The sequence below is a fragment of the Dermacentor andersoni genome, chromosome 2 (genome assembly GCF_023375885.2).
Source record: "Dermacentor andersoni chromosome 2, qqDerAnde1_hic_scaffold, whole genome shotgun sequence".
NCBI classification, from domain to species: Eukaryota; Metazoa; Arthropoda; class Arachnida; order Ixodida; family Ixodidae; genus Dermacentor; species Dermacentor andersoni.
In genome coordinates this window covers 27,227,073-27,242,510 of record NC_092815.1, presented here as the reverse complement: position 1 = coordinate 27,242,510, position 15,438 = coordinate 27,227,073, and the positions used below count along the sequence as shown (strand labels likewise).

The 15,438-nt window shown below is 43.9% G+C and overlaps 1 protein-coding gene across 1 annotated transcript in view; it reads left to right on the top strand.

Moving 5' to 3' along the window:
• Positions 1 to 15,438, top strand: part of stc (nuclear transcription factor, X-box binding stc) — a 41,568-nt gene that overhangs the window by 7,780 nt on the left and 18,350 nt on the right. Inside the window, exons 4-7 of the mRNA XM_050189647.3 lie at positions 1,349 to 1,484; positions 5,748 to 6,050; positions 6,396 to 6,719; positions 7,329 to 7,528. Coding sequence (XP_050045604.2) covers positions 1,349 to 1,484; positions 5,748 to 6,050; positions 6,396 to 6,719; positions 7,329 to 7,528 — 963 coding nt within the window. The remainder of the gene's footprint in view (positions 1 to 1,348; positions 1,485 to 5,747; positions 6,051 to 6,395; positions 6,720 to 7,328; positions 7,529 to 15,438) is intronic.

The following is a 15,438-nucleotide window of genomic DNA, read 5'->3' as shown; positions in this document are numbered from 1 at the left end:
AGTCAGGAGTGTCGGTCGGTTACTCTTGGGGATATACTTTACCTTTTGCATGACATGGCGCCTGTTTAAGCTATGGCCATTCTGCCCTCTGGCTTGGCTTATGCCAGACTTATACCGCTAGTCAGGTGCCCTCGTGCACAGTGTGCAAAATCCTGTGCTGTGCAAAACGAGACAATTGCAACAGCTTGCACACAGCATCATCAGCGGAAGTGTGCCGCGCAGCAAAAAAGCTAGGAGAAAAATAAAATGAAGGCGGGACTTGTGACGTACGCGTCATGCAATCCTCGAGGTCCGGTATGGGAGAACACAAGGAAGAAATTTTGCTTGTGGAGGCTAGACGGTGCAAGTGGAGAGAGCGTCTATGTTTGTGGTGAAGCACGCCTCCTGAAATCATGGGTTCGCAACACTCAAATATTTAAATCTCGGCTATTATTTAGCTGATTTGAAAAATGTTTTTGGCAGAACGCCTCCTAGAGGGCACGTAACAACTTCCAGCGTATAACCAAAATTTGCTATGGGGCCTGGTGAGGGGCACTTTAACAAAGATTGACTTCTGGCCTTGTTGGTGCTACATCTTTGATTTAAAAAAAATAGCGCTTGTGTATGTCCCTCCTGTGTCCATGTGAAAAAGTTCCCCCGCTCAGCTCAAACCTCCAAGATCAACTATGGGCCATCCGGCAAGCCCGTGAGGCGGTGAGGAGGCAGGACCTCCAGACCTTCTTGGGGGCGGCCTAGGCCCAGGCCACGAATTCGCCAGATTTTCAATAAATTTGTTACCTCCACCACCCATGCACTGTAGCATTTTATTAGTTCTTTCTTGCAGGGTGTGAAGGAGGATTTTGGGGAAATTATTTGCTGAGGTGTGTCTTCTTCGCCAGAGCATATTGTTGGGTTTGTTGGTACATCCTTGCTAAAGTTTGTCCTTTGTAGGTGTGTGTCTGTGTCTTGTGTTCACATGAGAAACAAATTAATTTAATAAATACAGTGTAGATGTATTTAAAACAATTGTGGTGGTTGATATTGTTGCTTCACTTCCCTTGCATTGTCCAGTATCACGAGTGGGAAAAGCAATCGTTTATGACACCTCCTTTTATGTTTATCGCAGGTGTAACTGAAAGTGCAGTCTTAGCAGCAATTTCAACCAAAAACAACTTCCGGGGCCTTTTTTGGCTTCGTTGATTATTGGAAACTTTTTTTTAGTTACATTGTTTAAATATACCCTGCGATTTCTCAGCTTCTTCTCATGAATTGCTACCATTATTCTGCTGTTGTCTGTGATGATGGGCGTGTCACTTCATGATTAGTTTTCTTTCTCTTTGTGTTCGCCCTTTCTATGCATGTACTATAGCACGTGCGGTGCAGCCAAGAGCAGGAAGTCAGCTGTGGTGAGCCCTGTGGGCGACTGCTTAACTGTGAAATCCACACTTGCCAAGCACAGTGCCACGCAGGTGCCTGTGATCCCTGTGCCCGCATAGTGGAACAGAGTGAGTGAAACTGCATTTTTAGCTGCTATATGATCTTTTCATACCATTATGACTTCCCACACAATATGCATAAACTGTCTTATATTATGCTAAGATTGAACCAGTTTGTCGCATTTAATAGAGAAATTCTAATTGTAGATGTCAATTTCTTTTTACCGCATGTCATCTCCAGCTTGCACTTGTATATGGCCATTTGCGAAGCTCAATCACCATGAACCGCTTCATCAGTAACGTGCCAGGCATGACTAGCTTACTAGAGCTACTTTCCCACACAAACCATGCTTCTGTCTTCTGGGATTGAGTAGCATGTGCAAGTACAGTGCGGTCCAATATTAAAAGCAGCACTTTAATGTGCGACTGTCACTTTGCTTGGCCTAGCTGCCAATGTCAGCTGAAGCTATGTCAATGCACTGCACAGGTTTGCAGAAAGGTACCGCTGCCACCAACCACAAGTCGTCTGTTTCAAAATCAGGCGATTGTACACTTGCCAGAGGAAAAATTCGCACATGCTCTGTTCTCATGTTGTCCCTTAAAACATGGACCATGCTGTACATGTCACCAGTACATGACATGATTGCCTCTTGTGATTGCTCTTTGGACACCCTCAAACCTCTCGAGTTGAAAACATCTGATTGCTTCCGTGCTGTAGCAGATGCTTTGCAGTCCCGCTATATTTAGGGCATGGGACCTTTGCTCCCAAGAATTCTCAAACTCAGCAAACCACTACTTGGTCAATCTAGTGCAGCAACTCTGTTTCCTTAATTGTTCTGGTGAGAGCCTTTGCCCACAAGCTGCAACTGTCAGATGTGGTGTGTACCAGGTTAACAAACTTGCTTTTGTTGGCGATCCAAGAAAATCGAAGCATTACGGTTACAATTTGTCACTAAAGAAGACAGACATAATTGTGCACACTGCATTCATTAAAACATCTAAAGCAGACAAAAATGGATCTATTATACAGCCCTCTGAAGTACACCACTGCTTTCTGAAAGGGACATTTGCACTTCTAAAATAAGCAAAGTAATAATTTCGCATAAACCATAAACTACTACTAATACATTAGATTTGTCTGAGACGCCCCCATTTGTTGCAGTTTACAGAATCACAGTATCCCTCTTTGCTGTGTAGTCATGGAGCTTGAAATTTATTGATTTTATCTTTATAAGCAACCTTTTTAAAATGATTTAAAGCCTACATAATAAATTTGATCCCTTCATTTACTTGAGTTTAAGATTTATTAGTATTTTAAATGCAACAAATTTTATTGAAGCTGTATCAACAGTCGCCTGGCAGGAGCATTCCTATTTATCAGTAAATTGAATTTGTTCCAAAGTTTAAAACATCCTGATGAAGTAACTTTTGCTGACCTATAAAAAATTCATTGCTTTGGTTGCCACTGCATTCCTTTTATTCTATAGTCTTGAAATGTGCTTGATTTTCAGTTTTTAGTTAAACTTGCTCTTCAGTAATTTGTGATTATGCTGTGCCTCTTGTTTAGCACCAGTGCTGCTCTCTGATTCTACAGCTCTGTGAGCTCAAGGGCAAGTTTTATCAGCAGAAGCAAGCAACCAATATAATAAAGTTATAAAATTTACATCAAAGTATATTGGCACACATACGTTGCCTATCTTTTTACGGGGACTGTTTTTCACCAACTAAATGTTACAAAGTTATCGCTCGGCACAAGACGTGCCTTCAAGTATTGGAAATTTCTCGAATGTTGTCACTGATTCTATAGTGAAGGAATCTGGCCTAATCAGATTGCGTGCACTGTGAAAATAGTGCAGACATTCTATAACCTACGTGAGCACCAGTGATTACGCTGGAATGTACTGTTGCGCTCAGTAGGAGCTACGGTGTGCAAGCGATGGGCAAAGTGGTTCCCCCCCCCCCCCCCCCTCGGTTGGGTAGCTGTGGGAGTCGGCACCGTGTTACCGCCCTAAAGGGGGAGGGTTTGGCTGTTCCTGTTTCGAAACATTGCCCCTTCATGCAGTGGCGTAGCTAGGTCGCCTGGCACCCGGGGCCCATAGGTCTTCTGTCACCCCCCTCCCCGGGTGTAGCCGGCGGAAAGAGGGGTGTCTTCAGTCTCATATGACACCCCCCCTCCCCCTCACTGGCCCCTCGCACCCGGAGCCGACGGCCCCCCGGCCCCCCCTGTTGCTACGCCACTGCCTTCATGCCTCCTTTCACCCTCTCCCCAGTTTAGTGCGTAAAACCTTGGTCTCACAAAAATGATAGCAACACACAGTGGCCACATCTAGTGTGAGCTATGTAGCAATCATTGCTCTGTGCACTTTAATCGGTGAAATATTAGTGAGTTGATAGTAATGTTTATTTTGCACATATTGCGATTGCATGCAGAAAGAGAAAAAAGCAAAGGTAGGCATTGAGTGGTAATACTGTTATGTCGGAAGACGCAGACGAAAAGCTATATACAAGTATATTTACAAGGAAATACGCCGCACTTGGCCAAGCGGCAACAGCCCGCGCTAGCCTCTAATCGTTGTCGTCGTCTTCACACTGCTCGCCTCTTCATGATCGCAAATACTGTTCCGTAGCAATACCAAAACCTGTGTGACGATGCATCGAGGGGTGATAAACCAAACATAAAATCCTGAGGCGACAGCAGTTCTCATTTCGAAAAGCATGAATGATGCCCAGCTAGCACAGAAGGTGACCACCAGTTCATTCCGATTGTTTTTGTGCAAGAAGATTTCTTCCTCAAACCTTGGAGAGAGGGCAAAAGCAGGCGTCAAGCGGAAATGTCTTAAACAAGAATAGCAGCACCCTCTCCCTTTAAGTCAGGAGCTCGGCACCAATCGGCACCACTATACAACCTGGAAGAACGCACTCATGCACTGCAGCTCATACTGAGCACTACAGTACAATGAGTAACGTCTAAGTAGCTGGCACACTTGACCCATAGATCAGATTTTGACAACCAATGACTGTGCTCAAGTAATAGTTGTGCTTTAAATGTCATTGTTTTTCTGGGCACTTCTTCACCTAACAATGCATTAAATTTGTGACTTACAGTATTGGTACTGTCTGGTTCTTCACCCTCACTACAACAGTACAGTAGTTTCTTTATTTTATCCTAACCTTGGTGCAATTAATGGCCATCTGCAAACCTATTCTTTTGTTTATGACTGTGTCCAAAAGCGCATGCAGTTGTCGAAACTTAGCTGAATATACTGCTACTTTTAACTGCAGTCATAAACTCAGTCAATGAGCTATACATTCAGAACATGGCACAGTATACTTTTGCTAATTCGACTGCAGTTAATTAGATTTTTCAGTTAATTCAATTCCATTCGAAGGACCCGGCCAGCGCCCATGCATTTCTATGTGCTAGCCTTCGCCAGATAATTCGAACTTGACCTGTCAGCACGCATGCACCTGACCCCTATGGTGACTCCAATAATGACCCCTTTAGTGACAGTGTTTGTCTTGGCAGAGTTTAGGGGACAATGAATGCACTGAACACATGTAAAAAAAAATATATATATCCTGTTGAAAACACCTATTTTCGGCCTGCCCTAGGAAGATTTTCAAGCAATAACCGTAGCTCACAATGTCTAATCACAGTATTTACCCAATTCTAAGGCATGCCTTTTTCTTCTTCCTTTGTGCTTTCAGAAGCGTACTGGGGCAAAGCTGACTTTAGGAAAACAGACGCCATTGTGCAACACATATTAGACCCTTGCCCCTTTTTCTTGCCAGAAAAATAATTGGATTAGCAATAAACTTCTACTTTGTTTAGGAGCTTTAAATGTCATTTATAAGTTAGTTTTCTATTTTGGACACATAGAAAGTGCGTGAGCGTTCTATTCAGGGGCGTGTTAGACTCGAGCAAAAACTGTCAAATGAATCAGGGGTGTGTTTTGGCATTTCTTATGCATCTTGCCTAATTTGACCTGCCAGATAACTCAATCGATCTCGTTGGTCCCGTCAGGCTTGAATTAATGGAAGTCAACTGCATAACATGAGGAACACCTCTAGCATTCAAAATTTTGCAGAAACCACAAGAAACCATGAAAATTTAATGTAATAGAATAGCAGGTCCAGTTTAAGTCATCTTTGACATTAGTGGGGTGTTGTCCCCTGGTGGGAGTTGAAACATCTTTCTATCGTTTTCTTCTGTGGTCAGTGTTCTTTACTATTTATTTTTTTCCAACCAAACAGGCTTCCATCAAAATCTTAACCTTGTTGCGTGTAAATCCTTTTTAATTCTCATGTGATGACCTGGTTGTGCTGTTTCAGAGTGCTTCTGTGGCAAACAGAGGCGCGAAGCTCTCTGTACACGGGAGTCCAATGCATCAAGCGAGTTTTCGTGCGGCGATCTGTGTGGACGGTTCCTAGGTTGTGGACTTCATAAGTGTGAAGAGGAATGTCACTTTGGCGAGTGCGGCCCCTGCCCACTCCTGCCAGAGTCTGTCACACACTGCCCATGTGGCAAGAGCCCACTGGCGAGCATTGAGGGAGCCAAACCTAGGCTCTCATGCTCAGACCCGGTGCCTACATGCGGCGAGACGTGCGGGAAGCTACTCCAGTGTGGTCCGAAAGGTAGAGCTCACTACTGACTTTCACAGCTGTAGTTAGATATTTCCCTTGCTGCACTGTTCGAACAGTGGGTAGAAAGTCGGGATGTTCTGAACCATTCACTCTGGAATAGAAGTCATCAGGCTAGTCGGAGCTCTGTTATGTCATTCTTATTTACAGTACCAGTATGTTACAGGTGAGCAAAAAACTTGAGTAGGTTTTCAGTTTTGTTGTGCTTAATGATGTTTAGCTCCCTTAATTTAATGGGTTTGAGTAAAGCTGCTAATGCTACTTTGCATTTGTGCTTTAAAGGAAACATTTATAGGTATCAGTAATGTTAGTAAAGTAATGCAGAGGCTCTTCTCACAGGCAACTGGCACCGATGTGCTGCACCATGCCACGAGGAACTTTGCCCACCATGCGCACGTTCAAGCGCTGTGCGGTGCCGGTGTGGTGCGACGTCACGTGAGCTTCCCTGCACAGAGCTTGGGTCTTCAGAGCAGCAGGGGCCTGAGCTGTGTCAACGGCGATGTCAGAAGCGGCGCCAGTGTGGCCGCCACAAGTGCCTCGCCCTGTGCTGCGTGGACATTGAGCACCGCTGCCCGCTTGTGTGTGGCAAGCGTCTATCATGTGGACAACATGTCTGTGAAGAGCCCTGCCACAGGGGAAACTGCCCTTCTTGCTGGAATGTCAGTAAGTGAAATTCTCCTGTGGTGGAGTGCCCTTCACATGTTTTTTATAGCTGTAGTCAAGTACCATTTGCAATGGCTTGGCAGGTATTTATGAGTGGGTCCTAACTTGAAGGTTTTTTTCTAAGCTAAGCATAGGAAAGTACAGTCCTTCATTTGAAATACACAATGTGCTTCAGTGACATTCCTTAGTGATTCCTGCCATGGGAAGCTAATAAGTATATAGTTAGGATATTTAGAATTCTGATTTTTAAGTTTTAGCTCCAGAGTTACCAACAAGCATCACTGAAGCATAGCGACCAGTTACGTCAAGGAATGGCACTGTCTTCCACTAAAGCCAAACCTCGAACCTCAATTGAGCGAACTCTGTGATATAACAAGCTTTCTTAACATCCTGATCCTTGTTTCGCAGAAAACCGTGTATCTTTTTTTCTTGTGATATAGTGAAGTAATTCGGTTTGGCAGTCTCCATTAACTATGTCTATGCACATCACTTGTACTTGTAGTTTGTGACACGCAAAATAAAATAAATATGTCACGTTACAGTGAAGCCATTGTTTGCACATGCAGTTTGATGAGCAAATGTTAAGTTCCTTGGGCTTCTTCAAAACAGGCTTTGAGGACCTGAGCTGCCACTGTGGCAGTGCCTCGCTGAGTCCCCCCATAGCTTGCGGAACACGACCTCCAGACTGTGGCCAGCCGTGCGCCAGGGAGCATCCGTGTGGACACCCTGTCACCCACACGTGCCACAGTGACCCATCTTGTCCTCCCTGCGCCACGCTCACTGAAAAATGGTGTTTTGGCCACCATGAGGTTTGTGTCAAAGATTATTTTTTTACTTCGCAGCAGTTGATGGGTAGTCACAACATTTTCATCTTGTTGGGTGGGTGTTTGGGGCATGCAGCCTTTGAGAGAGGAGGCACACACGTATATAGAGGGAGATCACATGGTATGCATACGATAGTCCACTAGCTGCAAGAGGAGCAAGGAGCCGGTAAATGACAGGTCATGTCATACTAGATATGGAGGAATACAGTGTTTGTGCTTGTGCCATCAATTAGATCGCTCTTTCTTAAAAAGCAATGCTGAACACTGACAGGGCCACTCAACTCTGACAGGCTGTGACTGACAAAGAATGTTCTTGACAGACTGATCAGCAAAGGGCTGTGGCATTTTGTCACACTTGAAGATGAAAGCCCAAGTACTGTCGTTTTAAAGCAGATTATGCATCGGCTGTGTTGCCAGCAAAATCCAGGGCTTCAAGCTAGAGGCATCTGTTGTACAGTCCGAGAGACATGCTATACAACCCTTTCCATTTTTTTTTCCTTCAATTAATGCAAAATTTTCTACATGTCTGGCGTGCTCGTGCGAACGTGCTGCATGTTGTGAACCCACTACCGGTGAAACCGTGATTACGTGCAGCTGTACTTGGCGTCTCTGCGTGGGGCGCCTATTCAGCCGCACGGCGAACTAGCCCTGGAGGTAGTTGAGTCTACATGTCTGGCTCCATGAAAGTCTCAGCTATGTATTTACTAGCAACATGAACAATCGAAGGGCATTCATCAAAGGGCATTCTTCGAAGGACAATAAGGTCATTCTTTCATTTCCACTTTCACCAATTCATGTAATGCTGGCATGATTTACTTAATGTGAGGCCTATACCATCTTTGGTAACCAGATAATTAGTGATTCAAGATCAAGTTCATGAGTTGTTATGCTTGCCAAGGATGTCCTACTTGGTAATTTCTTGCTGAAGTTCCATTTGTCCACAGTGGTACATCACGAATGTGATTTGACGACATAAAGTACAAGATTTGTCCATGGGTACTGCATTCATAAGCCATGCAGCATAACTACTGCACCATGCCTTAGAAGTAGACAAAAAGCGTTTCGTTATGCTGCTGCATGAATAATTGTTTTTAATGCAATTAGCATTCTTTGGAAACTTCACCCAGTTTATGGTATGTCTATTTGTGCGTAATCTCTTTCACGCCAACTTGGCTCACTGGGTAGTCCGTGGTCTAATTTGTAGAGCATGAGGCTCCTGTGCTGAGTGTACCTGATTCAAAACCAACTGTCGGACTAGCTTGGGTCAGTGGGTATGTGTGGGTCACACTTCAATGAACCACTTTCGCGCTAACTCGGGTTACTGGATAAGTGCCACTGGGTGTGTACCACTCTTCAGTGAACCAGGCTTTGATGCCAACTTGGCTGGCCACAGGGTATTTGCCAATGCTTACGTTCAGTGAATCTTTGATAAATCTCTCTGATGCCAGCTTAACACTTTCCTGTCCGTGCCTATTCCTACCGATAGCCTGCTATTGATGGTTGCAAATTCATATTTTGCCACTTTCAGAGTGCTTGCAAACAGCTAGCACCATTTATTGGGTTATTTAGGAACTACAGTTCAACCTTGATATAGCGAAGTGGGTAAAATCGGCAATTTGATTCGTTATATTCAAATTTTGTTTTAATGAAATTTGCCCTTTTATGCAAATAAGTACAGTCACCGATTGATCTTTTTTTTTTTACACCTAAAGGGGTCGCAGAATTTTCCGAATTATTGGGCACTATAAAAAAGCAAATTTTAATGAGAAAACAATTCATCTTGATGAATTTGGGAGTCAGTGACGAATGATATGGTTTCATGCCACATTGACAATATCTTCACATCGGCAGTACGAATTAAGCGATGCCAGCCGCGCTTTCATGTGCACTTCGCCCCCGCGGCTGATGGCTTGGGCAACGGGGAGCGAATGCTTCGTATGTGTCTCGCTTTGACAGGTCACTGAAACTCGAGGTTATGCAGCCTCCAATACTAAATGTGCAGTAAGACAGCTTACATGGTGCCATGCTGTCTCGGCATGCCCACTCTTTGCACACGCGGCAGATTACCTCTAAAGCAGGGTGTGTGACTGCGTATGTGCTCAGCCGCGCTTACAGCCATGCGCAGCCATGGCAGATACGCACACCAGAAATCAAGACAAATCAAGACGCATGTCAACTTACCCCCACTCTGTACACTCCGTGCGCTTGATCACGTTACCGCGAGCAAGCTTCCCTCCCCCTTTTTCCCTGTGCTCATGCGAGAAGGCAGCACTTGTGAAGCCACCGTCTTTCTCAACCTCGCACACTTTCACTTGCACCTAAAGCACAAGTGTGTGGGGCCCGATAGGATCTTCTCACACTTGGACTTTATACAGAACACGATGCGGCTTCACTTCAGTGGTCGTCGCTCTTGTTGCGCCACACACGATTTGAGAGGTGCATTTGCAGGCAGCCACTTGCAATTAAATCATTTGACCATCTATGTCCACGGATGTTTACATTTATTGTCTCGGCATTCCTTTACGGCGGAAGCGAGATTTCACTATATTGAAATCGCATACAAACACAATTCGTTATACTGAGGTTCTAAATACATGGTGTTCTATGGACAAGAGGTTATAAAACGTGAACCCTTTGAGGGTTGATTTTTTTTTACGTATGTGACCGCTCAGGGTCGATTTTTTTTATTGCAGATTTCAATTCTTCTTAGGGACTTATTTCGAAAAAAATTCACCGCAATTTTTCTAGGGTGACCGTAAAGTGAGAAAAAAATATTTTGCGTTGGTATATATGTACTCGTCATTCGTGAATAACAACAATAAAGAAGGAAGTAAACTTATAAGAATTGAAAATTTGATGCATTTTTATACACATAGTTGAAGGCCTTGAAAATGTGCACACGAGAATATTTCGCAAGACTCAAATCTTCCTGCTCTTACACTAATATCTAATATGTACATCCATAGCGTAATTGAACTGCGTAGGTGTGCACACTCAAGAAAACTGTGTGGTTGTGTGCCCATCAAAAAAGCAAAACGTGTGGCAAACTTCTGCTAATCTTCATCTTATCGCCAACCAGAGGCAATTAGTTTTCGCCAGTGTTAAAAAAAAAAAAAAATCATCGGAAACGCATGCACAACGGCATCCTTCCTATGCGCACCCCTGTGAGCACTGAACGAGCAAGAAAGAGGCAGTCGCCCTTTGAGCGATTAGTAAGGAGATAGTCACCAGTTTTGCAAGTGCAAGAAGCCGAAACCGCCCGCGAGAACAAAACCCGAACCGCCACCTGCTCACGCGCGCGCCAATGCGTGGGCGGTACTATATAGACGCGCGGGAGCCAACTTGCGCTAAAACAAACCATGCAACGAAAACCGAGAAAGGGAGGCACGCGAAAAAAATTCCCTGTATGCCCACATAGTGGCAGCACATGACAGAAAAGAAAAATTTAGGTAATGGGCACGCTTTCTAAATGTACAGACGGCGCCGTAAATATACGGCATTGACCATTTTCGGACTTGTTCACGCCGCCGTATATTTATGTCAGTGACCCTCAAAGGGTTAGATACTTGGTTATCGTGAAAATTTCGTTATATTCAAGTTCGTTATATTGAGGTTTAACTGTATTTAGTCAGTTTCGGCTTTAGGTTTTCTTTTTCTGGGGGCGTGCGGATTCTTAAAGTGCCTCTGCAAAGGGGTGTTGTCAGCAAGTTGAGCGCTTGTAGTTTGCAAGATGGTGGCGGCGGCTCATGCCACTCGTGCACATAAATGTCACATTTCTTTAGATTCTAATGCACCTGTGCGCAAGCTTTATGACTTTGGGAGCAGCACTTACGTGGAAGACAACTTCGGTTTGCGCAGGAAGTCAAGTTTCATGCAGAAAGATGGCCAGAAGTCAACCTTGGCATAGTGCTAGGTCTAGTCACTACTCTTAGTTTTCTTTTATAGCTAGAAAAATTTTTTGCATAGGAAAGTGACACAATAGCGCTGCAAATGTGCAACGCGAAAGAGCAAAAACGGTGTTAGCGTCCACCAAAACGAAGTGGTGGAGTTTGCATCGCCATAGTCATCACTGGAAATCATATGTGAATGACATCAACACCAGAATGCGTCATTTGCCGCCGCACATAGCACCGCCTTGGCCGCATGCCTTTACGACTGCATAGCAGTTGCCATATATGATCACATCAATAGCGACTGCGGTTTCGTCCGCAGCAGTTGCAGCAAACAGTAGTTTCATTTTGACTCAGTGTAAAGCTGTTGAGGATAAGAGCACCGTCTACATCGTGATGGGCGGCGACCTGGTGACACTGGCGAAAAATTAATTGGCATGTGCGCGCAGTAGTTAAAAGTGTCTCAGATGAAGACGCGTGCCGCGGCTGTGCTGTGAAGGAAGTCACGAGGCTTTCGCTGCTGTGAGCGCTGATCAGTCACGAGATGAGAATTGCGGCTTCTGCACTGCTTTTGTGCAAAATAGAAACAGGATTTGCTGATTCATTCAGCAAATAAAAGCATGTTGACACGTAGTATGCATTTGCTTATTGTTTTCTTGATACCCTTGATAATTCGACATTCGGTTAATTCGGACATTTTTTTTCGGTCCCGTGAAATCCGAATTAAGAAGGTTTTACTATATTTGCTGAAATATTGCACATGCCCTTTGCTTTGAATATGTATGTTGTGAGATTTTTAAAGGTATTTCTCTGGAAAGCAGTCGTGGTGTTCTTATGTAACTTTTTCTTTTATTCTACAAAATTTTGTTTAGGTACTTAATTTTCAAATTCCTTTGAAATAACTTGTTTGGGACTAGCATCGTTGAAAAAAGAATTTCTTTCTCTTGAATTTGATACTATACACTTTAATATCAAGCATGCCATCCGATAGGAAAAAGAGTGTTTACGAGACTGCCCAAACGCTGTAATGTGTAAAGCCACTGGTTATGCGCCGCTGGTGATGTGCTACTCTTCACTGAATCTCTGACAGCAACTTGAATCATTGGGTATGTGCCACTCTTCAATAAATCTCTTCCATGACAACTTGGGTAACTGGGTATGTATGACTTGACATGTGCCACTTTTCAATGAACCTCTTTGAAGTCGCCTCAGGCATTGTGTACACACTGCTCTTCACTGACAAAAAAGATCCGAAAGAGGAATCCAGCTGCAGCACACACCTCATACATAATTCATGTCAACAGTAGCAATACAATGTGTCACTATGTTGATACAATGCTAAACACATTGCACCAGATGCACCAGATGAGTGTTGCCGAATGTTTTTGAGTTAACCAAATGGAAATTAACATCACACAAGGTCTATCGTGGCCAGAAATAAATCTGAAGTTATCTCTTAACTGCACATAACATTATTTGCATACTTCTGCGACCACTGGAAAGAACAACCACCCTTAGCAGTGAAAAGAAAGGAGCTAATAGATGTGCAGAGCGTGAGGGTGGTGATGAAAACATTCTTTTGAACAAGGATAACCTTGAGACCTATGAAAGGCATGAAGAACATATTGGAAAGAACAAATATGGGGCCCACTTTTTTAGGAGAAACTGGCAAAAGGGTTCTGAAATATAATCTACAGGGTAATCCCCATTTGGAAACAACTGACCTTAATACTAATGAAAAGAAAATTTCGTCACAGAGCATCTCAGGATGACTATCGATGTTAATTCAATTATCATTGAAGCAATGTAGCGACACACTGTATTGCCACCGCCTAAATGCATCATGTATGAGGTGTGTACCGCAGTTGGGCTCCTCCCTCACGCTGCCCTTGGGACGTACTGCACCATTTAATGGTGCTGCCATGAAGTTCATGCATGGCACATATATTGAGACAACACTGTCTGAACATATATAATGCTCGTTCAATTCCACCCATCATTGAAGAAATGTTTAAGGATTAATTTTTTGTTACTGAAGAGTAGCTCATACCCAGTGGAACATATCCAAAGACCTAAGTTGGCATCAAAGAGGTTCATTGAAGAGTGGCTCTCTAAGGACCAAAATGTGGTTGTAAAATATAAGGACGTGTCGGGGCCTAGGTTGGTGGGTAGGTGAAAGATCAGGCCAGCTAACAGAAGCCAATGGATTTATGTTGGAGGGCACGCGGCGCAGGGAGCCCGAGCTTAGTGCAGAAGTGCACGCAAGTGCACCTGAAGGACGGTAAAAACGGCGGCACTACTAGAGGCATATACCCAGTGCCCCAAGTTGGCATCAAAGAGGTTCATTGAAGAGTGGCTATTCCAAGTGGCACATGCCTAGTGACCCAAGTTGGGGTGAAAGACGTTCATTGAAGAGCAGCACATATCCATTGTCACATATCCAGTCACCCAATTTGGTCGAATGTTTGGCCTCGAACCCGATTCCATCGGTACCGATGCTCTATTCATTAGGCCATAGGCTACCCAGTGACCCAAGTTGGAGTGAAAGGGGTTGACACGGTCTGACAGACAAACAGACTGACCGATTGCAATCTAGTGAAGGTCCCAAAGAATGCTAATCAAATTAAAGATAGACTTTGGATTAGTACAAATATTTTGCTGAAAGAAGTGTATGTGAGATCGAGGTATCACTGTGTTCTCCAGGTGGCCACAAGGCAGCCCTATGGGTGCAGACACCCAAGGCACTTTGTGAGATCAGATAGTGTCAGGGAGATTGCCAATCCCTGAGGGATTTTTCTTTAAGTAGGCATAATTGGGGGGATGCACTATTGTCCTCAAGGCGTGTTTAGTGTGTTCAAATGCAGCAGAAGTCGTGTGCATAGTTATAGACTACCTAATGGGGGCTATTTCTTGTAGCATAACATCATACGTTACATTTTTGAATGCCTTTGAAAGGCCAAACTGCGAAGATTGCTTTTAGTTATGCAGTGGTCGTTTTCTCAGTGCTGTCTTTTCGAAGGTAAAGTAGTGCACCTCGAGTTGAAATGTGCTTAGTGTCCAATTAGCACATACAAGAGATCATAAATTGGACTGTGTGTCTATGTAGTACTAACCTCTCCATTATTTTTTCCATGCGTGAAGTGAGGGAAGTAAGATGGAGAGCAGACAATTCCCTGCCATGCCTCCACACTACTTTTCCCGTCTTAGCAGGGCTTAAAGGGCACCTCACCAGGCCACAGCAAATTTTGGCTATACACTGGAAGTTGTTATGGTGCCCTCTAAGGAGTATTCTAGTGCAACAATTTTTCAAATTGTAGTTAATTAATAGCAGAGATAGAAATATTTGAAGTGGCACAAACCCATGATTTCATGAGGCGAGCGTCACCACCAATGTAGACACCCTCTCTCCATTTGCCATGTCTAGCCTCTGCAAGCGAAATTCCTTCCCTGCACTCTCCCATACTGGAGCCAGAGGATCACATGATAAATATGTCTTGGGCCCCGTCTTTTTTCTTTTTCTCTCTGTCTCGCTCTTGTTTTTGCTGAGTGACGCACTTCTGGTGACAGTTTCACACACGAGCTGTTGCGTTTGTCAAGTTTTGCGCTGCTGACAATTTTGCATGGTCTGTACGAAAACACCTGATTAGTGCCACAATCACGAGTAATGAGGCAGGCGTGAGAGGATCACAGAGCATGATCGCATACTGGATTGCAGTAGAAAATGACATACTAGTTTCACTCTCTGCACGCACAACTGCATGACGTGTCAACAAGCAGATTAAACAGAAGTACAATCTCTCTTGCTACGGTATGAAGTTAAACAAAGACACGTGGACATTCGGTTTTGATTTAGGGCCTGAAATATTTTACAAGAATGTTAAAAAATTGATAAGCTTAAAAAAAATAGAAGCCCGAAGTTTACCAATTTGTACTTCTGCATAAAAAACATATCACAGTTCTGTAAACAGCATCCATTAGAGCATCTGAAGCAGGCAAATTTGGTAT